The sequence below is a fragment of the Scyliorhinus torazame genome, chromosome 9, assembly GCF_047496885.1.
Source record: "Scyliorhinus torazame isolate Kashiwa2021f chromosome 9, sScyTor2.1, whole genome shotgun sequence".
NCBI classification, from domain to species: domain Eukaryota; kingdom Metazoa; phylum Chordata; class Chondrichthyes; order Carcharhiniformes; family Scyliorhinidae; genus Scyliorhinus; species Scyliorhinus torazame.
Window position 1 is genome coordinate 260,026,783 of NC_092715.1, and position 22,095 is coordinate 260,048,877.

Consider the following 22,095-nt stretch of genomic DNA (forward strand, 5'->3'; position numbering starts at 1 on the left):
CACCGTAAAGTCCTGGTATATGCGTATACCAGCTCCAGCCTACTGCACGACCCGCTTCTGCTTTGCCCAGCACAGGACCTTCTCCTTCACGCTGTACCTACGGAAACACACAGTTATTACTCTTCCTCCTCCACCAGCACTTTCAATACCGCTCCCATCTCCTCCTTCATCGCTTCCATGTGCTTTGTGAACTGTTTTTCAAGTTCCATTACCATCACCGTGGTCATTTCTTCTGCTGTGAGCAATGCGGCCTCCCCTGGTGCTCCCGCCGCCGCTTTCCTTACAATTCCCGCGCTGACTTTTCCACTCACCAGCGGACATTCATTAACGCCCTTTTTCACGGCCGTTTTTTTTTCCCAAACTTGGACATTTCTCCTCCCTGTGCCGCCTTACAACTTTTTCAGCCACCGTTGCCCCTGGGCTCTTAAATGGCATTCAGTTCATGGGCAATTAGGGATGGGCAATAAATGGCCATGCCAGCGATGTCCATATCCCATTAATGAATCGCGGGGGGTGGGGCAAGCAGTTTAACCCTCATCTCTGTATTCTTACTAACCCCAATGTAATTTTCTTTGGTAGTTAGATTAACTATTCTGTCAGCTTAAGCTATATGTTTCTAGTCCGAGTTATTGAACCGTCAATAGTTTCAAATGCAAATTAATTTATGGTAACCATAATGTTGTTGGAATAACTTTATAAAAATAAATGTAGTGTCTCCAATTATTTTTTTCCATTTGGGGGCAATTTAGCGTGGCCAATCCACCTACCCTGCTCATCTTTTGTGTTGTGGGGGTGAGAGCCACGCAGACACAGGAAGAATATGCAAACTCCACACGGACAGTGACCCAGGGCCAGAATCGAACCCGGGTCCTCAGCAGCGTAGGCAGCAGTGCTAACCACTGCGCCACCATGCCACCCAGTTGTTGGAATAACAAAAGAGCTTTTTCTGAGAGGCACAGAACTGAACCTCTAATAAGTACTTTTATATGGTGGCTCGCTAACGTGAATCTCCGTTTGACTTGGAATAAGATGGCCACCGATGCACTGTCCCAAGATCCTCTTCTGCAAATGCACCAAAATAAACTTTGTTTTTGATGTATCTCAACACTGGTAGATGACAGATCAATAGGTTCTTGATTAATAAGGGGATCAGGGTTTATGGAAAAATATCAGCCATGATCGAATGGCGGAGCAGACATGATGGGCCGAGTGGCCTAAGTCTTATGGTCTTATGATCAGTCATTCACCAGATCCTAAATGCTTGTCCGCACAACTGCAGCTGCAAATCACATTAAGATTTTGCAGCACACTTGTTGTTGAGCTGAATGGCTGTACCCTCCCACCAACTGCCCTTTTCATCTATAAATAATCCAATTGATACCTGTCTGCAGAAATATTTTCAGACACACTACCCAGCAATCGCAGAGATTATAATATACAGATGCTTGTCAACCTCCCTTTCTTGAGCTGTTGAGAATCAATTAGGCCCGGAATAAGTATTTAGCTCTTCATGTGCTGTGACAAAAGAAAAACACCAAAAAATCTCCCAAGACAAAGAATGCCCTTTTTGCAACCACTAGTGTCAGTGCAGTAGAATGGTATCGCAAGCAAAAATCTGATAGTTTGGTCAAATGTGCACATTATCCGGATACTTCATTATTTGTTTCGATAAAATGGAGGTTACTCTATTTCCATTGTGTTGAAGTTTGTAGATTACGGTGGACCAGAATGTGCTTTTACACATTGCTCTTTTGTTCTCTTGTGTAAGATCTCTGAATGGTGTTTGGGATTTGTGACCCTTTGTGCATTAATTCTATTAATCAGGTGCTCGTATGCAGTCTGTCTCAGTGTTGGTTAAACTCCAGGAGCTGAAAGATGTCCAGGATGAGCTCAAATCTAAACAAGCTAACTTACAGAAAGTGAATAAAGAGCTGGAGAGCCTAAAGAATATTGTGGAAAAGTACGTCTGCTCCTTGGGTTCTGAAAACATTTTTTATTCTACCTATATGATTACCTAGAATGCTTATGGAGTATAAACCAGCAACTTTTCTTTGAACAAGTTACAATTATTTGACTTTTTCTGTTTGATATCTCATTCAAAGGAGGGTACCTCAAACCAATTATTGCCCCTCAGCAAAGCACTGATGTTACCTTAAGTGTTCTGCATGAGAGCTGAATTAATTGGTCTTGAAGTCGCAAACGTCAATGAGTGTGAAGAGTCCACGGGCCTCTGTTATGATGATTGTGACCATCCACTTAACTGTCTCGCTCATTTTCCCCTTTCACTGCACCTTCCCTTTGCCACCAAGCCATTCCTGCTCAAGGATCCCTCTGCCTTAGCCCAAACGTGCATCTGTGTTACAGAGTACAGAATGTTTTGTGAGGGCCACGAAGAATCCAGCACGAGTTTTAAGGATAAAAAGTAATAACATTTATTTACAATAAACTGGCCAGCTTTATTTATACTAGGAGTTTACTAATGGTTTCTCCGCCCCCCCCCCCCTCATTGGGGAAGCTCATACTCCCACAGGATTGTGGGATTGTCATTAGTCCCCAGCCAATGGTAAGTAGGCAGGTTATAACAGAATGTTTGAGCTTTTTTCTTCTTCCTCTATCCCTCTGTTTATTGCAGAAAGTTGTTGGCAACAGGACCTCTGTGAGGCCAAGTGGCTGTTGTTATTTCATAAAATGGGATGCTCCTTTCCTCTGATTCTGAATGAATACATAGAATTTACATATAATTTACAGTGCAGAAGGAGGCCATTCGGCCCATCGAGTCTCCACCGGCCCTTGAAAAGAGCACCCCATTTAAGCCCACACCTCCACACCTGTAGCCCATAACCCAGTAACCCCACCCAACCTTTTTCAACACCTAAGAGCAATTTAGCATGGCCAATCCACCTAATCTGCACATCTTTGGACTGTGAGAGGAAACCGGAGCAGCTCCCGGAGGAAACCCACGCAGACACGGGGAGAACATGCAGACTCTGCACAGACAGTGACCCAAGCCGGGAATCGAACCTGGGACCCTGGAGCTGTGAAGCAACTGTGCTAACCACTGTGCTCCTGTGCTGCCCAACAGTCAGAAATAATATCTTGCTTCATTCACTTCCAATTCCTTGAGCTGTGCTGACCTATTGGATTCTAACCTTTTCTAATGTTCTTGATCTGCAGCTTGGTTATTAATCATGCTGATTCTTGTTGCTGAAGAGCCAGGAGGGAGTGGCAAATCTGAGGGAATGGCAAATCTGAGGCTGTGACCTGGCTACTGGAAAGAATCTTGCCTTTTTATATGCATATCTTTGAACTCCTGCAAAAAAGTTGTTTGTGCTGGTTAGATTCAGAATCCAAGTATGTGGGGGTGAAGTTTCGTAGATTAAAATTTAGCAGCACAATGAAAAGGCAGAACAATACAGACCTAACCAATGAGCAAGAAAAAAAATATAGACTTAATGTCCACTGCAGACATATGTTTATTTGGACCGAAACAATTCAGTAAATTTAATTTTCTGTATTCCTATACCTTCATTTGATGCGACAATGTAAACTTTTTCACAAATCTTTGCAGATACCGAGAGTTGAAACTGCAGTGTGAATTGAAATCTCAGGAGGAAGAACTACTGCTTGTAAAGCTTCAACAGAGCTCCTACCACAAACAGCAGGAGGAATTTGAAACTCTTCAAAAAACAATTGGTACTTTGCTACTATAACTAAGGAGAGGGAGATGGTTGTGAAATTTTTCAAGGGTGCAGGATATAGTCAAAGCTATTCCCAGCATGAGGTTTTATATGGCCTTGTGGAGTATTTGTCGCCTAAATATTTACATTTAAAATGTCCGGTTTGCATCATTTCTGGGAGCAGTCATTGAAGCCTCATGGCTAGCACTGGCTCAGTTTCTCAACACCACCTGCTTTACCAAAGCAACAATCAACGACAGTGGATGCTGTCATTAACGTGCAAAGTAGTGGGCTCTGTTCTAAAGAGTAAGCTGGAGTAATACCTACAAAACCTCAACTCGAGCGTCTGGCAGGCTTTAGAAAGGGAAGATTTTGATTGTTAGCCTTTTGTTTTAGAAAGTAGGTCCGATAAATTTCAGGTTATATGGATAATTCCATATAGTGTAAGCTGAATTTAAAACTTGTATTAATGAAGTTCCTTGTAGTAAATCTTCTGATTAAACTAAAGAAACATCTAGTGTAGTGCAGGAAACTGCATAAGATGTTGGGTTTAACAGCATTCATGAGAAGTATAATAGACTGGGGAAGATATTAAATGGAGTTCTCCGGGGTCACTTGTTTTTCGTCCACATAAGTGACCTTATACAGGAATTTTAAAAAATATATAAATATTTTTGTTCTCCATTTTCACATTTTCTTCAGAATTTACACCTCACCAACAAACAGTAAACGGTAACGAATACAATGTCAATCCCCTTATTAATAACAACAATCCCATCCTCCCACCAACCCTCCAACAACAGCCCGCATGACAATATAAGCATCAAATAAAACAAACCTTCCCAAGGTGGAAAAAAAGGAATCAGGAATTGCCCCTGGTCACCATTGACATATACAGTTCATCCCCCTCCCCCCAATATTCAATGCCATCCAATTCCCGAAGGAGTACCGTGAATGACACCCATGAATTGTAGACACCCCCTCTCCCAGACTCCTCCGCTCCACATCCTCTTGTAAACTCCTCCCCCCCCCCCACCTCGGTTCCTTCCCCCAACATTTTATCCCGCTAGACTCACCGAAACCTGTTCTACCAGGCTCCGATGGCCGCGGCCCCTCCCCCACCTCACTCTGTTCACTGGCCGGCTTAAACCGGCCAGAGTGGAGGCCCTCGCCCGGGTCACCTTCCCCCTTGCCCGGTCCCAGGAAAACCAAGAAATCTCCTTTAGCACACAACCCCGCATACACACCCAAGCCCCAAAGAACCATCATTGCAAATGAAAGTCCCATCTCTTCCCTTGTCAAATATATACAGCGTCGACTCATTTAGTACATAGACCAACACGCAGTGAAAAAATAAAGTTACATGAGGCTACATCGGAACACGACCATTCCTCAATTCTGCCACAGTCCTTCTGCCTTCGCAAACTCCTCCGCTGCTTCCGCCGTCCCAAAATAAAAGTCCTTGGATTTGTAGGTCACCCTCAACTTAGCTGGATATACGATGCCGCACTGCATCTTGCTGATGTATAGTGCCTTCTTCACCCGGCTGAAGGCAGCCCGCCTCCTCGCCAGCTCCACTGTAAAGTCCTGGCATATGCGTATACCAGCTCCAGCCCACTGCACCACCCGCTTCTGCTTTTCCCAGCACAGGACTTTCTCCTTCACTCTATACCTGCGGAAACAGAGTTACTACTGTTGACAGCTCACTCTCCTTTGGTATAGGCATCCATGACCGATGAGCCCGATCCAGTTCATAACGGGAGGGATTGTCCCCCTCCCCCAATAGCTTCGCCAACATCGTGGCAAAATACTCCATCGGCCTCGGGCCTTCCACCCCTTCGGGAAGACCCACAATCCTCAGATTCTGTCGCCTGGATCTGTTTTCCAGGTCTTCCATTTTGGCTCGCAGACTCTTGTTGGTCTCTATCACCCTCCGCAACTCCTTCCCCACCGAGGTGAGTTGATCACTGTGCTGCAATAATGCCTCTTCCACTTCCTTCAGTGTCTCACCTTGCTCCCGCACCTCCGCTGCTGCGCTCGATACCGCCGCCCTCCCCGGGGCAATCGCCTCCTCCACCAGCACTTTCAATACCGCCCCCATCTCCTTCTTCATCGCTTCCATGTATTTTGTGAACTGTTTTTCAACTTCCACAGCCATCACCGTGGTAATTTCTTCTGCTGTGAGCGATGCAGCCTCTCCTGGTGCTCCAGCCTCTGCTTTCCTTACAGTTCCTGCGCTGACTTTTTCACTCCCCGGCGGTCTTCCGTTACCCCCTTTTTCACGGCCGTTTTTCTCCCAAACTTGCACATTTCTCCTCCATGTGCCTTCTTACAGCCTATTCAGCCTCCGTTGCCCCTGGGACCGGGCGTTAAAACTCAGAAATTCCTATTCCTGAGCGGGAGCCCTCCAGTGTGCGGCTGTCTCCCGCCCGCCGTCACCGGAAGTCCTCCATACAGGAATTAACTAAACTTTTTAAATACAATGAACCAGAATGAAAAGGAATGAATGATGCAAGAAGCATCAAGAATAAAGTATTGAGCTACAGCAATGCACATCAAGCAAGAATATTGATGACTTAAACATTGCAGAAATGTGGGTCTTTGCACAATTGGAATTAAACATAGGAAGCAAAATAGGGAGGAATTGCACTCTTGATGGAAAATATATAACCGCTTTAGAAAGACTGCTTATAGCAAGAGAAGAGGATAAAATTGTGTTGGAAATGGGACGTGCTTTGCAAGTGCATTCACTTTCAAAGAGTGCGCTCTACTGAATCGGGTGCCTTCTTCCCTCCTCCTTTTGGAGGCCATGAGGAGTGCGCAACAGCCTCAATTTCTTAGTTGAGCTCTTAACTTTGGTCAACTTGCCTTACTGCTGGATTCTATTTTAATTGGCTTACTTGATGGTGCTTTTCACTCGAATACTGGTATTTGCTGTTCTGACCGTTGAGATTTTTAAATGTGTGTATTATTGCATCTAAGGCTTTGAGTTTCTTAGAATGTCTATCCCAATTGCATTATTTCTTGATGGATATTTAGAAATGTCTTTTTTGCGTTGCAAAACCTTTTGTTCATAGTATAGATACCACAAACTTCTTATGACACGTTTCATTTGCTGTAAGTAAATTGTTCTTTGACTATTGATTAAAAAATGATGGAGCACAAACATATAGGAAGGCATGAAAAAGCTCAAAATGACAATGTTGTTATGGCGTCTCCTTTGATTATAGGCGAGTGTGAAGAAACACTGAACAAAACGAAAGAAGTCCAAAAGAAGGCTGAAGAAAAGTACAAGATCTTGGAAAACAAGATGAAAAATGCTGAGTTTGAGAGGGAAAAGGAACTGAAGGAAGCTCAGAAAAAGCTGGATGGTGCCAAAAAGAAGGCTGACTTGTCCAATAAGAAGACTAAAGGGAAACAACAGGTGCATAACATTGGAATGAGATGTCGCATCTAGTTTGTCTCTGAATAGCGAGATGGAGGGCAGTCGTTGTGTGAAGTGGAATACTGTTGGGAATGACTTGACAAATTCAACTTTGCTCATCTCTGATATTTTTTCTGTAATTTCTATGACCAGAAAAGCGAGGTCAACATACATCCTCCACCTGACGTGTTAACTCTTTTTCTCCCTCTCTAGACTGTGCTTAACATGCTGTGTATTTCCATTTTGCATACTGATTAGGTTTGAGAGGATGCCGTTGGATTGGAGAGGTCACCTACTCTATTTTACGACACTCCTCCCCGCTTCCAAATGTGCTGACAGGAAAGTTCAACTCAAGATGTGAAGGCGAATACTTAATTTCAGAAGTTTCCTTCACGCTAAAGGGAATAGCATCCAATTTGAAAACAGAGGGCTGCATTATCCATTATTGGGACTATGTCCCCCCAAGCCGGCGTCAAAACTGTAGTTTTATGCCGGGAAACCTGGCATCAAATGGACACGAATTCTCAGCCCTGCAGGGGGCTAGCAGAGACCTGGAATAGATCTTGCAGCTTTTGCTGCAGATACGGGCCCCCGCATTTCCAGGTCAGAGGCTGCGCATGCGCACGGCTGCCTCCAGCGGGTGTGTCGTGTGAAGCACACTGAGATAACACGGGCTGCAACTGGATGCAGCTTTAACTGAAAGATACTCCAGACCATGAAGTTAGTTCAATCTGATTTATTGAACCTGTCACACAGTTGGCACAGTTCTCTGTGAGTTCGACTCTCTGCTAACCTAAGTGTGGTTACTCTGTCTGACTGAACCAGACTAGCTCTTAGCCACGTGCTGTAGGTGTGATACTGTACATACACCCTGACTCACTCTGTAGATGTCCCCAGTGGAAAGAGGCAGAGTGAGAGTGCCTCGTGCCTTTTATAGTGGGAAACCACCCCCAAGTGTTCTGCCTGCTGATTGGTTATGTCCTGTTCTCTGTGTTCATTAGCTGCCTGTCTGTATCTCATTATGTGCATGTCTGCACATCATGACACCGTGCTGCATGGTGGACCCGGACCGTGGACTAGACCCACAAAAGAGACCCCGCCCCCGATTGGCCACGGGCCCGACCCTCAACCCCCACACAAACATTCCCCGGCCGCCTATAAGGCCCCCACTAGCCTCCAATCGGCCCGCCCCCAACCAGGGCAGCCGCGGACTGATTCTGCAGCCGCTGTGCGAGTGTCCCGACTGGCTGGAACACATTAGTTCCACGCCGTCGGGTCTTTGGCCGTTCTGGGGTGGAGAATAGCTGAGCGGGCCTCTGGCAATGGCCCCAGGTAGGTCCCAGGCGGCGGAGTACTCCGCTTTTCGGGCCCGCAAAATCGGTGAACCGGCGCTGTCCGCAATTTTGCCGCTGGGTGCGAAGAATCCAGCCCAGGGAATCCTATCCTTGGTGTTTTGGACTTGACTTTTGGATTTGTTTATTGTCACGTGTACCGAGGTACAGTGAAAAGTATTTTTCTGCGTGCAGCTCAAACAGATTATTTAGTACATGAAAAGAAAATATGTAGAAGAGGATCTGTGTGAGAGAGCTCGCAGAGAGTCGTCACGCTCCGGTGCCATCTTGCCATGGATCACCGGGAGGCCGAATCTGCTTCAGCAGATCATACAAAAAATGCTACCTGATTGCTGCATAATTTCCTTTCTCAAGGTATTAACATATAACCTGTCTAAAATGCTGCCTATCTGGAATTATAGTATCCTTATAATGCAGAAGGAGGCCATTTGCCCCATCAGGTCTGCACCAACTCTTTGAAAAAGCACCCTACCTAGGCTCACTCCGCTGCCTTATCCCTGTAACCCCATCTAACCTGCACATCTTTTAACACTAACAGGCAATTTAGCATGGCCAATCAACACAACCTGTCCATCGTTGGACTTTGGGAGGAAACCAGAGCACCCGGAGGAAACCCACACAGTCACTGGAAGGATGTGCAAATTCCACACAGACAGTCACCCAAAGCTGGAATTGAACCCTGATCCCTAATATGAGGCGCGGCTAACCACGGTGCCACCATGCCGCCCATAACAACTGTCTCCCAGCCGCCCATTACACATTTTCTCTTCCGGGTCACTAGCTCAAACAAAGTGCCAAATTAATGAAGGCTGATTTAAAAATTTCAGTCCTAATTCAGTTCGTAAAAGCTGGTTCCAGTCTTCTATCCTTTATTGAGGGGGTTTTGGGGTTCTATATTCCGAAATGAGGGGTGGGAGAAAATCAGGAGATTGGAAACTTTGTTTTTTTTTTCTTCTGTGGATACTAGTTTGTGTTGTTATATGTGTAGGAAATGGATGCCCTGCTTTTGGAATTGGAAGAGCTAAAGCGTGAGCAGACTGGCTACAAACAGCAGATTGAGGCTGTGGAAGAAGCCATCAGATCTTACAAAGAACAGATTGAAAACATGGCTGAAGAAGTGGCAAATAATAAGGTGCGGACGTGTTAAATGTAGAATTGATCCACAAAGAAGAGGTAATGTGACTTTGTTGATTAAATGTGTGTCTCAATCCTTTATTTGTAGGATGCTGTGAAGAAGGCTCAGGATGACCTGGCGAAACAAAAGGAAGACATAAAGTCTCAGAATAAGGACATTCAAATCAAAACTAGTTTTATATCTGAATTAGCGAAACAGAAAAATGAGGCACAGTTGAAAATTCAGGAATTGGAGCACAACATTAATAAACATAAACGGGACACTGCTGATGCTGCTGCTAAGGTTAGTTTAGGAGAATAAGTATGCAGTTGATGAGTGATTAACATTTCAGATAATGTAATGGAAAGATTATCTCCTTTACAGTTAGAAATCAATACCGGTGCTGTCTTGAGATTGCAAATTAACCCCCAAGATATTTTAGTGGCTCTGGAGCAGACTTTGTGTGAAGTCCTGGTCATGATTCAGCTAATCGTTTATAGTGAGAATTCGGCACACTGATTTCTGCTTCCAACTTTCCCATAGAGACCAAAAGGCTCTGACACAGATAAAGAGGGCACAGCTTCCCTTGCACTTTCTATGAGGAATGTGAGAAGATGGCTGTTCCAAATGCTGTTGCTTAGAAGCATGGTGACCAAAATTATGCACAGTGATTTGAATGTCACCTGAATAATCAAAAATTCAGTATAGCTTGTAAACTTCCATTACTATACCAACAATCTGTCTTGCTTTCTTAATTACCTATCCGCACAGTCTTCAGATTGAAGGTGCCAAATTTGTTGTCATTCTCTGTTTCCGATCCAAGTCTTGTGTTAATTCTATTCCCTTCACAGCTACTTAACTTTAGTGTTACATGCCTACCAAATTCCATAACCGATCCAGATTTATGGCAAATTGTTTAACTGCATCCTCTATCCTTACCGGTCTGTCTCCACTGTTAAATGGAAATGATTGAATGGCTTTCAATGTTCCGAGATCATTCATAAAGATCAAAAGCGGTAAAGGTTTATATAGATCAGAAACATTGGTGGTTCAAACACTGCTGTTGTGGTGTTCCAGTCAACAACAATATCCTTCTTTCACCTCCTTATTTGACTTTCGCAGGTCGTTTAATTCCTATTCTATCCAACCTCTAATAAAAGTTTTTAAATGTTGGGAATACAGAAGAAAACCAGCATGCCTACATGAAAATCTCAATGGATTAATAATTATCGTGACTTAAATTGTAGGATTATTGATGTTTGGGATTGAATTTCTCAATTTTGATCATTTTACTATGTGAAACAAGTCAGTGGCCAGCATCCCTATGCTCACGTCTTCAAAACATCAAGAAGGACTATCTAACAAGTTAGATTTGTCTAGCACGCCATAGAATCTCTACAGTGCAGAAGGAGGCCATTCAGCCCATCGAAAGCACTCTACCTCGGCCCACTCCCCCACCCTATCCCCATTACCCCAGGCACTGGCCAATCCACCTAATCTGCACATTTTTGGACTGGGAGGAAACCGGAACGTCCGGAGGAAACCCACGGTGACACTAGGAGAACATGCAAACTCTATACAGTCACCCAAGACCGGAATTGAACCTGGGCCCCTGGCACTGTGATGCAGCAGTGCTAACCACTGCACCTCTAGCATCCTTGTGTTCTCGCATCCTTCCACTATGCCACCATGCAACTCCTTACATACAAAAGAGATGACTCAAGATGTTGACGAGCAAGAGTGTACTGAGCAGGGAAGACTGTTGGGAGAGGTGTGAAGCACATTCTGAAGGTGGGTGGATGTGTGGAATGTTGAGCAATAATTAGGCCTAAATTGGGAGGGAGGGGGCAATGACAGCAGAACTGGGGAATACCAGAGTTTGAGAGCAGAGCCTTTAAGTGTACTTGAAGTGATGATGACCAGTCAATTTCCAGGAACTCTGCAAACTAGTGGAATTTGATATGGATAGCTGTGGTGAGGTTGCAAACCTTAAATGTGGCTTGTTTGTGGAAGGGAGCGGTTGGCCAGGAGAACATTAGAAAAGTCTGGTTGTGAATTGTTAAGCGCAAGTTAGTTTCAGCGGAGAGATGGTTGATGCTGGTTGTATTATAGGGATAAATTTTATCTATGTGGAGAATGAAGCTATGTTTAAAAGTAGAGAAATATGACAAAAATCTGTCTCCAGAAAATGAATGGGGAAGAGGCTGGAGTTGGATGTTAGTGGGAATCCGAGGGTAGTTTTGGTCTTGGTGACTGTATACTGAAGGAAGGATGTTTGAGACCGTTGTTAACTGGTCTGTGCTCAGTGACTGAGACGGAGAAGTAAACCGTATTGTCAGTGCTTTAAGGAGCTACATGCTAGATTTCTCTGAAAGTTTATAATGCCTGATTTCCCTTCCCTCTTTAACAACTTCCCAATGCTAGGCCTAATACGGAAATTGGGGAACTTGCCACCTTCATTAAAATGAGACAAACTCTGGCAGTCCTGGCTGGGTAAGTACCCGTGCACTTGCAAAGATGCTAATCCTAGCAAGAACACACACGGGGCCCCAAAAATTGGTAATTTTCTGCGAAATGCAAAGAAAATAATTACTTGCTAATAGTGCAAGTGAGTACAGAAGCAAGAATTTGTGCTTGCAAGCATTCACTCAATAGTTGGGAATTTGGTTCTTTTTCCGCCTAAACTGGAACATTTATTTTCTTCACAAATCCCATGTTTGGTAGAATTTGATTAATTAGGAGTTGGACTGTTGGTCTTTACAGTAACTCTCTTTCTTGTCCTAATTAAAACTTGTACAGGTGACCAAAATGCTGAAAGAGTACGAGTGGATTACCTCTGAAAAACACCTCTTTGGCCAGACCAACACAGCCTATGATTTTAAAGCAAACAATCCTAAAGAAGCAGGCCAGCGGCTCCAACAACTAAAGGAGAAGAAAGACACACTGGGCAAAACTGTGAACGTCAGGGCAATGAACATGCTCAGCCAGGCAGAGGAGCGGGTATAACTTCACATTTAAATCTCTTCAAGAGCACAAAAGAAGCTGATGTTCTGGGGCTGATGTCCTGGGCGCAATTCTCCCATCGCGAGACTAAGTCCCGATGCAGGAGTGAAAACCGGAGTGTTTCACTCTGGCGTCGGAGGCCGTTCCAGCCCCCTATTCTCCCGCCCCCGGGGGGCTAGGACCGGCGCCGCATCATTTACGCGCGCCGGGACTTGGCCCCGCGTAAAAGCGGTGCCGCATAAATGACGCGACCGGCGCCGCGTAAATGACATCACCCGCGCATGCGTGGGTTGGCCGGTGCCGATCGGTGGGCACCGACCGCGGGCCAGACCCCTTTTGAGCCCCCCCCCCCCCCCCCCCCCCCAGTACAGGAACCCCTCTCGCCCCCCCCCCCCCCCCTCCAGCGTTCCCGCCGGCAGTGACCAGGTGTGGATGGCGCCGCGGGAACCTGTCGTGTTGGGCAGGCCGCTCGGCCCATTAGGGCCGGAGAATCGCCTCTCGCCCATTACCAACGGCAAGCGCCGATTCTCCCAGCGGCCAGCCGTGATTCGCACCGCGCCGGTTTGGGGTGGTGGGAGAATCGCGTGCGGGCGGCGTGCCAGGACTCGCCGATTCTCCCACCTGGCGTGGGGGGGGAGAATTCCACCCCCTGTTTCCTGAAAGTCTTCATGCAATTGGCAGTAATTGTCCTCTGCTACACTCTTAATATAAGAGCACCTTAAGCCATCTCAAATGTCAATAATTCTGGTTCTCTTTGCACTTAATTTTGAACAAATTTCGGAAAAGTCACCAGAGGACCATAGGCTGCACCCTCCTTTTGAGAGAGAGCTGACTGGTGGTGATTTAACCTGAGGGTCATCAAACCTCTGGCGAGGGGCCAGGCTGAGAAGGCGGGGCCTTAATGAATGACCTGAACTGGTATGAGAATTGATCCCGCGCTGTTGGTGTCGCTCTGCATCATGAGCCAGCCGTCCATCCAACTGAGCTAACTGAACCCCTTCAGCAAATATCTCGGTAACAAAGACCATTCAACATGATATTCAATTGCCTATCAATTGTAGGCGTTTCTAGGTGACTTGTGGAAGCAACCTTTTGTAAAGCTTTGCCAGTGAAGTAACATTCTATAAATATTGGGTATGATTTGCTTGTTCGGCTAATAAAGGAGCATTTCAGTGATTAAGTACACGCAGTGATATGCATGCACTTCGACAGCTGTCCCCTGCAGCTGTTTTACTTCTCTAAAATGGTAATTATAACCATGTTAATAGCCATAATTAAGGGCTATGTTTGTCCTGGGGTTGAAGGAGTGAATGTTTGGGGGCTGTTTTACATCACATTTGTCCCATGGCATTTGGAACAGTTCTGTTTTTGTTTCACTTCCTGCCTTGGTATTCCTGCTGTGTATTTGTTTTGTTATGAGCTGATAGCCCATGGGACAGAAAAGGTTGCCCGATAACATTATAAACAACATAGGGATTTAAGCCTGGAGGGATCTGCCCTACATAATTGGAGTGTGCATACCCATTAAAATTATAAGTGGGTTCCTATGAAGTGACTAAGGATTCTATTCCATCCTTGTACTAAAAGTTACACTTTTAAATGACCACGCAAGTAATTTTCACCCTCTCAATGGACAATAATCAAGTATGAAGTTAAATACATTAATATCTGCATCGTGGTGGGCATTAATTATAAAATAGCTTTGATTAAAATTGTCGGTGCCAGTCTTTGGCATCCACGTGTGATATAAGAACGGTGCAACTGCGTAAGAGAAACACTCATGAAATCTGAGTAGATTCCCTTTATGTTTGTTCACAGTACAACGATTTGATGAAGAAGAAAAGAATAGTTCAAAATGACAAGTCAAAGATTCTGTCGACTATTGAAGAGCTGGATAAAAAGAAAAATGAAGCCTTGAATGTTGCATGGAAGCAGGTAAACACTAATTTATATGTCACTATTCTGTTAGGGTGGATGTTTTCTTTGTTTTTGAATAACCAGAACATATAAAGCAAAAAGGACTGAAGTATAGTCACTAAAACTACCAATGAAAGCAAAGGTAAGACTAATTGTCTAAAATTCAACCAACACCAAAGAAAATAGGCCTCCCTGTACAAGAACTAGAATTAATGATTGTTGCTAACTTTTGGTTGGTTCAATTGGCTCTGTTTTATAACCTTTGCTCTCGAGTCGCCAGGTATCTTTATGATACTGCCACGAGGTTCAAGTTCAAGTAATGATCAATAACTCAATACACCAATTAGTAAGATTCAAATCAAAGCACGTTTATTATACACAGTAATCGCTACTCATGCATAAATTCGACTTCTAAGCTACTTCTACAACTAACAGGCCTATACTTAGCTTCGGACTGGCCCCAGGTCAGGGGAACAAATGGCCTTTCGTTCGGGTTCTGAGTCTGCGGGATTCAAAGGTTGGTATGGACTGGTAGCTAGGAGCGCCTATCTCGTAGCGAGCATTGACTTAAGACTTACGGGCTCTTGGCGGCAGCTGAACCGGTCACTGTCAAGGGTTGGTTCGCGTTGCTGAGTGACCCGGTCAAGAAGGACGATTTGAACTTGGGGGCTTAACTTTGTAGCCCCCAGGGGCTTCCCGCCTTTCGGGGCGGACCCTGTACCTGGTTCCAAGTGATTGGACTTCGTTCCAATCGCTTGGTTCGATTTCTCCAATGCTGGAGCGGTTCCCTGATTGATGGGCGGTCTTGAGGTGTCCGTTAACCTCTTTTGTGTTGGCTCCTGCTGGCGCCGAGGAGTCTGGCTTGGCCTTGTTTATCCCAAATGTTTTGATTGTTCCCGGGGATCGCTCATTAGTATGTAGATGGCTGCTACATTATTATGCAGATGGCTGCTTGTATCGATGCTGCCTGGGTTTTTGCAGAGTTTAATACACAGTAAACTTGCACCTGCTAGTTTCTGCCTCTGTTGGCTGAATTTCCCTGCAGCCTTTGCTGTTCTCCATTTTACGTCGGGGAGTTGGCCAACCCAGGTGGCTTCATGATTCAAAGCAAAGGAATCCGTGCTCCGTTGGAAGTTCCCAAACTGCCTTTTGATTTACATGGGCTCACTGAATATCTTCAGTCTGTCGATGCTTCTCCTCTGTTAGTGATTGACCAATAAACAAAACAGCTACCTTCTTTCCTCTTCCTTGCAAGTGTGGGTTTAAAGAGATGTTTATTATCATAAGGAATAGGCCATTCAGCTGATCTGATTATGGCCATAATTCCACTGCAGCAGAGTAGTTAGCACTGCTGCCTCACAGCTCCAGGGATCCGGTACAATTCCGGCCTCTGGTGACTGTGTGGAGTTTGCACTTTCTCCCTGTGTCTGCTCCACTTTCCTCCCATAGTTCAAAGAAGTGCAGGTTAGGTGGATTGGCCATGCTAAATTGTCCAAAATGGTTAGGTGGGGTTACGGGGATAGGGTAGAGGTGGGGCTTAAGTAGGGTGCTCTTTCAGAGGTTTGGTGCAGACTCGATGGGCCGAATGCCGCCCTCCTGCACTGTAAATTCTATTATTCTACAGTCTATTCCCCATAACCCTGACTCCCATGTGGATCAAAAATCTGTCTAACCTAACCTTGAATATATTCAACGACCTCCCATCAATGACCTTGGTGGAGATTCTGAAAACTAACAGCCATCTGAGAGAAGACATTTTTCCATCATCTTAAATGGGGAGACCCTAATTTACAAACTGTGCACCTGGTTCTAGATTCCCCACAAGAGGAAATGTCCTCGACCATCTACCCTGTCAAACACCCTCCGAATATTTTATGTTTCAATAAGATCATCTCTCATTCTTCTAAACAACATTTATAGGTCCAACCTGCTTTAACCTTCATCCCAGGACTCAGTGGAGTGAACTTTCTCTGAACTTTAAAAATATATATATTTTTATTAATTAATTTTCAATTTTACATCTGTATACGTACAATAGTTTACAATATTTCAACCTGTCCAATACCCCCCAAACCCAAAAGAAACAACAACCAATCCCTATGTTTTCCCCTAAAATCTTATAGTGTCCAACTCCCTGAAATAGTAAATAACGACTGCCATCTCGGGTAGAACCCTTCAGCCGACCCTCTCATTACATACTTGAATCTTTTCCAAGTACAAAAACTCCATCAGGTCGCTTAACCGCACTGGGCAGGGCCGAAGACTTCCAGCCAAATGGAATTCTCCTTCAGGCTATTAAGGAAGCTATGGTGACCCCGAAACTCACAAGCTTAGTACAGGATCAGAACATGTGTGTGCGATGCGCCGGGCCCCTAGAGCACCGTTTCACTTTTCCTCAACATCCGTGGAAAAATCCACTCATTCGTGCCCTAGTCAGATGTGCCCTATGCAGCACCTTAAATTGAATCAAGCTGAGCCTAGTGCACAAGAATGTGGAGTTGATTCTGTACAGAGCCTTGCTTCACAGCAGCCCCCCCCCCCCCCCCCCCCAACAGAAAAACTCCTGGCTCAACTCGCCCTCCCACTTCTTTTTCATCTCTATCAACATGACCCGCTCCGTCAATACCAGCCGACCATAGATCTCCGACACTCTCCCCTACGTCAACCACCAAGAGAACTCTGCCCATCAATGGGGGTGGGTGGCAATGGGAAAGAAACAACCTCCTTGCGTACAACTCGCACCTGATAGTACCAAAACTTTTAAAAGTAAATAAATTTAGAGTTCCCAATTCTTTTTTTTCCAATTAACGGGCTATCTAACATGGCCAATCCACTTAACCTGCACATCTTTTTGGGTTGTGGGGTGAGACCCACGCAGACACGAAGCGAATGTGCGAACTCCACACAGACAGTGACCCAGGGCCAGGATTAAACCCAGTCCTCAGCAGCGTGAGACAGCATTTCTAACCACTGCGCCACCGTGCTGCCCCTGATAGTGCCGAAACTGGTTAACTCTAGGAAGCTTGTACTTCTCCAGCCACTCCTCAAAACTAGTGAACTTCCCATCTACAAACGAGTCACCAAATCGCTCGAACCCCCTCTTCCCTCTGAGCCCCAAAGGACGAGTCTAAGACCACCAGCATAAAACAATGGTTTTCACAAATTGGGGCCAACACTGACATGGCACCCAGTTTAAAATGTCGCCTAAACTCCCCATGCTCATGCTGGCCACCACCATCGGATTGGTAGTCCATTTTGTTTGGGGAGCCGTGACCAATAAACTCAAACTAGTGCTTTTACAGTCATTCTTCTCCATCCGCCCCCATACGGACCTTGTCCCTATACCATCCCCGCACCATTTCAATATTTGTCACCCAATAGTAGTATAAAGGTTGGGCAATGCTAGGCCCCTGACTGCCTATCCCTTTGTAAAAACCCCAACAAACTTGTGAGGTCCTGCCTGCCCAAATAAAAGACGCAATCATCTTATTGACTCTTGCGAAGAAAGATTTCAGAAGGAAAACTGGAATGCGCTGAAATAAAAATAAAAATCTTGGAGGGTACTCATTTTGACTCACTGAACCTTATCTGCTAAAGTCAGAAGGAAGTTATCCTACTTTAGGCCAGCATTCACCGCTTTACTAGGTCCCCAAAATTTCATTTTTGTAGTGAGGGCCAATCATGGGCCACCCAGATAACAAAAACTGGACCAGGTGGCGGACAGTGGACACCTCTGTCTCGTGCCTCTCCTCAGTTGGAAGTATTTCAAACTTAAAAGCGTTTATAAGGATGCCCGCAGTGGGTTCCATATATAGAAGCTGGATCCAAGATAAAAATCTTGGCCCAAAGCCAAACCTCCCCAAGACCTCTGACAAATAGCCCACTCAACCCTATTGTCACGTGAGTGTACCTTTCAGAAATGGGTGTTTATAAATGGGTGTGTATATAAATATCTGTAGTGAGAGTACCTTTCAGAAATGGGTGTTTATAAATGGATGTGTATATAAATATCTGTTGTGAGAATACCTTTAAGAAATGGGTGTTTACTACTGCAGTGATGTCAGAGAGTGGGTGGAGCTGGGCTGTCTGTCAGCTTTTTACTTTCGTTTTAGGCTGTTTGCTGCAGGTTGTGTTTTAGTTTAGTTTTCAGAGCTGGATAGCTGCAGTTCATAGCCAGAAGGTGTATGAATCTCTCTCTGTAATCTAAAGACTGTAAATCGATCCTGGTGATTTAAAACTAATAACAGTAGTGACTTTAACCTGATGTGCTTCTGGTAAACGGTGTTTTAAGTCGTATGGATGTTAAAAAGGAAAGCTTAAAGGTTTACTTAGTGTTGTATTCGTTGGGGGTTGTATTTGAATTAATGGTTGCTATGATGTTCACTGTATGTTTTAAAAAGGTTAACTTGAGCTCATAGAATAAACAATTGTTTTGCTTTAAAAAATACTTTTCCATTTCTGCTGTACCACACCTGTAGAGTGGGACGTGTGCTCCCCATACCACAATCTATTAAAAGTTGTGGGTCAGGTGAACTCCATGATACACTTTGGGGTTCTCTAAACCCTGGCCCATAACACTATCAAACGCTTTTTCCGCATCTAGATAATCATCTCCAACTCCTGGGCTGGAGAGAAGCACAAAACAATGTTAAGCAACTGCCAAATATTGGCCAACATCTGTCTTCCCTTAACAAACCCCGTCTGCTCCTCCAATGTGACCCCTGAGAGGCAGGGTTCCATGCGCCTAGCCATGACGTTTGCCAACAACTTTGCATCCGCATTCAATGATGAAATGGGATGGTACGACCCACACTCCATTGAATCCTTAACATTCTTTAAGATCAAGGAGTACGATGCCTGCACCAATATGGCCAATAACATCCCCCAAGACATAAAATCCTCAAACATCTCAAGCAGCACTGGGGCCAGCAATCCCGCAAACTTCTTATAAAATTCAATCGGGAACCCATCCAACCTCGGCGCCTTCCCTGGCTGCATCAGACCCATATCCTCCATAATATCCTCAAGTCAGAGGAGCCTCCAGTTCCTCCTTTTTCTCCTGTTCCACCACTGGAATAGTCAAACCAGCAAATCATTCTTAATATTGTTGACCCATCCTCTGGGGGCTCTGACTCGTAATGGTTCCGATCAAACGCCTCATTAATCTTGGCCCGGACAGAGACGACTCTACCCCCTGCCGCGTCCCTAACCTGCATAATGTCCGAAGGTCGCCTCAGTTGGTGTGCCAACAAGCGACTAGCCTTTTCTCCATGCTCATAAAAAGCCCCTCGAACGTCGCAGCAGGTGCGCCGCCCTATCCGTTGCCTGCAGCCCAAACTCCAACTGTAGCTTCTTCCTACAAGCCATAACTCCAGTGTCTGATTGACCGAATATTGACGATCCACCTTCAAGATGGCATCTACCAACCTCTGCCTCTCCACCCTTTTCACTCTTCTCGATATGCGTCTTAAAAGAAATGATCTCCCCCTCGAACAACTACCTTCAAAATGGAACGTGAAATCTCTCCACTCCAATTAAATGTGAGATACTCCTCAATGGTGGTGGAAACACTCTTGCAGAAGCCCTTTTCTGCCAACAGCGATGCATTAAACCTCTACAGAGAGGTGCTGAGCGGGCCAAGACCTAACCACCACGTCAACATAATGCGGAGCATGGTCAGAGATCACTCGTCGAGTACCCCACCCACAGCAGCGGGACCTACCTACCACAAAGAAATCAATCCTGGAATACACCTGGGGAACCTGAGAGAAGAACAAAAAATCCTTCTAACCTGGGTGTAGAAATCTCCACTGTTCTGCTTTCCCTGCCCCCCCCCCCCCCCCCCCCCCCCCCCCCCCAATCTGCTCCATAAACACCAACAGTGCCCTTGCCATCCCAGAAGGTTTCAACGTCTTGTGTCTCAACGTATCGAATTGGGGATCCAATAAGCAGTTAAAGTCCCCTCCCATTATTAGCTGGTGCGAATCCAAATCCGGGATCAAAAACAACAATCTATTGATAAAAGCGGTGTCTCCCATTTTGGGGCATAAACATTGACCAGCACCTGCTAACAACCATGTGACTACCTTCTTATTAATCAGGATTGTTGCCCCCCCCCCCCGGCCCTACTGTAAACCCCGAACGAAACACCTGTCTCACCCAACCCCCTCACATTCCCTGTGACCAGCCAAATGGGTGGTCGTCTGACCCCTGCCTTACCAGAGTCAGCCTTTCCTGCCTCATGAGGCAGTCCAGCAACCCACTGAGCAGGACCGACACCAGGCCCACTCAAGCTGACCGCTAGATCCCCAACTCAACTGGACAAAGAAAGTCCCCAGCCACCATCAGAAGACTAACCCAATCCTCCCCCCTTCCCAGCATCCACCAAACCCAAACAACCAGGCGCCCAAGTACCCCAACCATCCAATAACCATAACCCCTAAGCCCGTACCTAATAAACCCTCCACCTTACGAGCCACCGATAACCTCATCCCTTCACTTCCATTGACTAACTATTCTAGCTAGCGGCGTGGCCTCCACACCGAGAACCATTTATAACCCCAAAATTCCAAAACTTCAAACCAACCCCCTGCCCAAACCCAACTTTATGAATTTCAGAAGAACATAATATGAACAGTAAGCAACATCCATCCCACCAACCCCCATAATACAATTCCACATTTTAAGTTACACAACAGCCCAACCAACATCCCTTCAACCATTGATAACAAAAAGCAAGCAGACAAAGAAACCGAACACCCCCCACCCACCTTTGAACATGCACCCCTCAACCCACGAAAAATACACTACAATTATTTCAACCCCAGTCCATTTCTTTGGACAAACGCCTCTGCTTCCTCTGGAGTCTCAAAGTAGTGATCCTTATATTTGTAGGTCATCCTGAAGGCGCACGGGGTAAATCACACCAAACTGAACATTATTATGATACAGTGCTGCCTCGGCGTTATTAAAAGCTGCACAACTTCTGGCCAGCTCCACTCCCAACATGCTGGTAGATTCGCACCTTGTGGCCTTCCCATCTGCCCTGCTCCGGCACCCAACCACGCACAGATTCTGCCTTCTCAACCTGGACAACTTTTCCAGGTTGTCCACCATAGCCCTCACAACTCTTGTTATCGGACACCACCCTTTCCACCTCCAGAGCCACAATCTGGTTGCTCTGATTTAACAGAGCAACCCCCACCTCTTGCAGCTCCGCACCCTGCTGCTTCACCACTTTGTCACCTTAGCCAGGGCCCCGCAAATCAAGGAAATCGCCTTCTAGTGGTCTCCCGAGACCTCTCCGCAGAGTTTCTGCAGTTACACAGCTAAGATCTGGTTACTGGGGTGGCCCCTGATACCACAATCACCTCTGCCATTTTCTTCTCCACCAAGCCACTCGAGGCTTCCACTTTTGAAGCTGCTGCTTTTTTCTTCTGTTGCCTAGTTCTGTACCTACTACGCATCCCCTTACTGTGGAACACTCAATCCATCAATCTCAACAAATCTCAGCGGAGATTTTCATCGAAGGTCATGCGAAAAGAGCTTAAACATAGTTCTCTGGCGGGAGCCACCTCGATGTGCGACCGTTCCACGACATGCCGCACC

At 45.6% G+C, this 22,095-nt stretch overlaps 1 protein-coding gene across 1 annotated transcript in view; it reads left to right on the top strand.

Annotated features, from left to right (window-relative positions):
* The window catches only part of LOC140429836 (structural maintenance of chromosomes protein 2-like), a 55,918-nt gene that overhangs the window by 24,075 nt on the left and 9,748 nt on the right, over positions 1 to 22,095 (top strand). Inside the window, exons 15-21 of the mRNA XM_072517317.1 lie at positions 1,825 to 1,960; positions 3,569 to 3,693; positions 6,908 to 7,101; positions 9,442 to 9,585; positions 9,676 to 9,870; positions 12,367 to 12,567; positions 14,389 to 14,505. Of these exons, the coding sequence (XP_072373418.1) occupies positions 1,825 to 1,960; positions 3,569 to 3,693; positions 6,908 to 7,101; positions 9,442 to 9,585; positions 9,676 to 9,870; positions 12,367 to 12,567; positions 14,389 to 14,505 (1,112 nt within the window). The remainder of the gene's footprint in view (positions 1 to 1,824; positions 1,961 to 3,568; positions 3,694 to 6,907; positions 7,102 to 9,441; positions 9,586 to 9,675; positions 9,871 to 12,366; positions 12,568 to 14,388; positions 14,506 to 22,095) is intronic.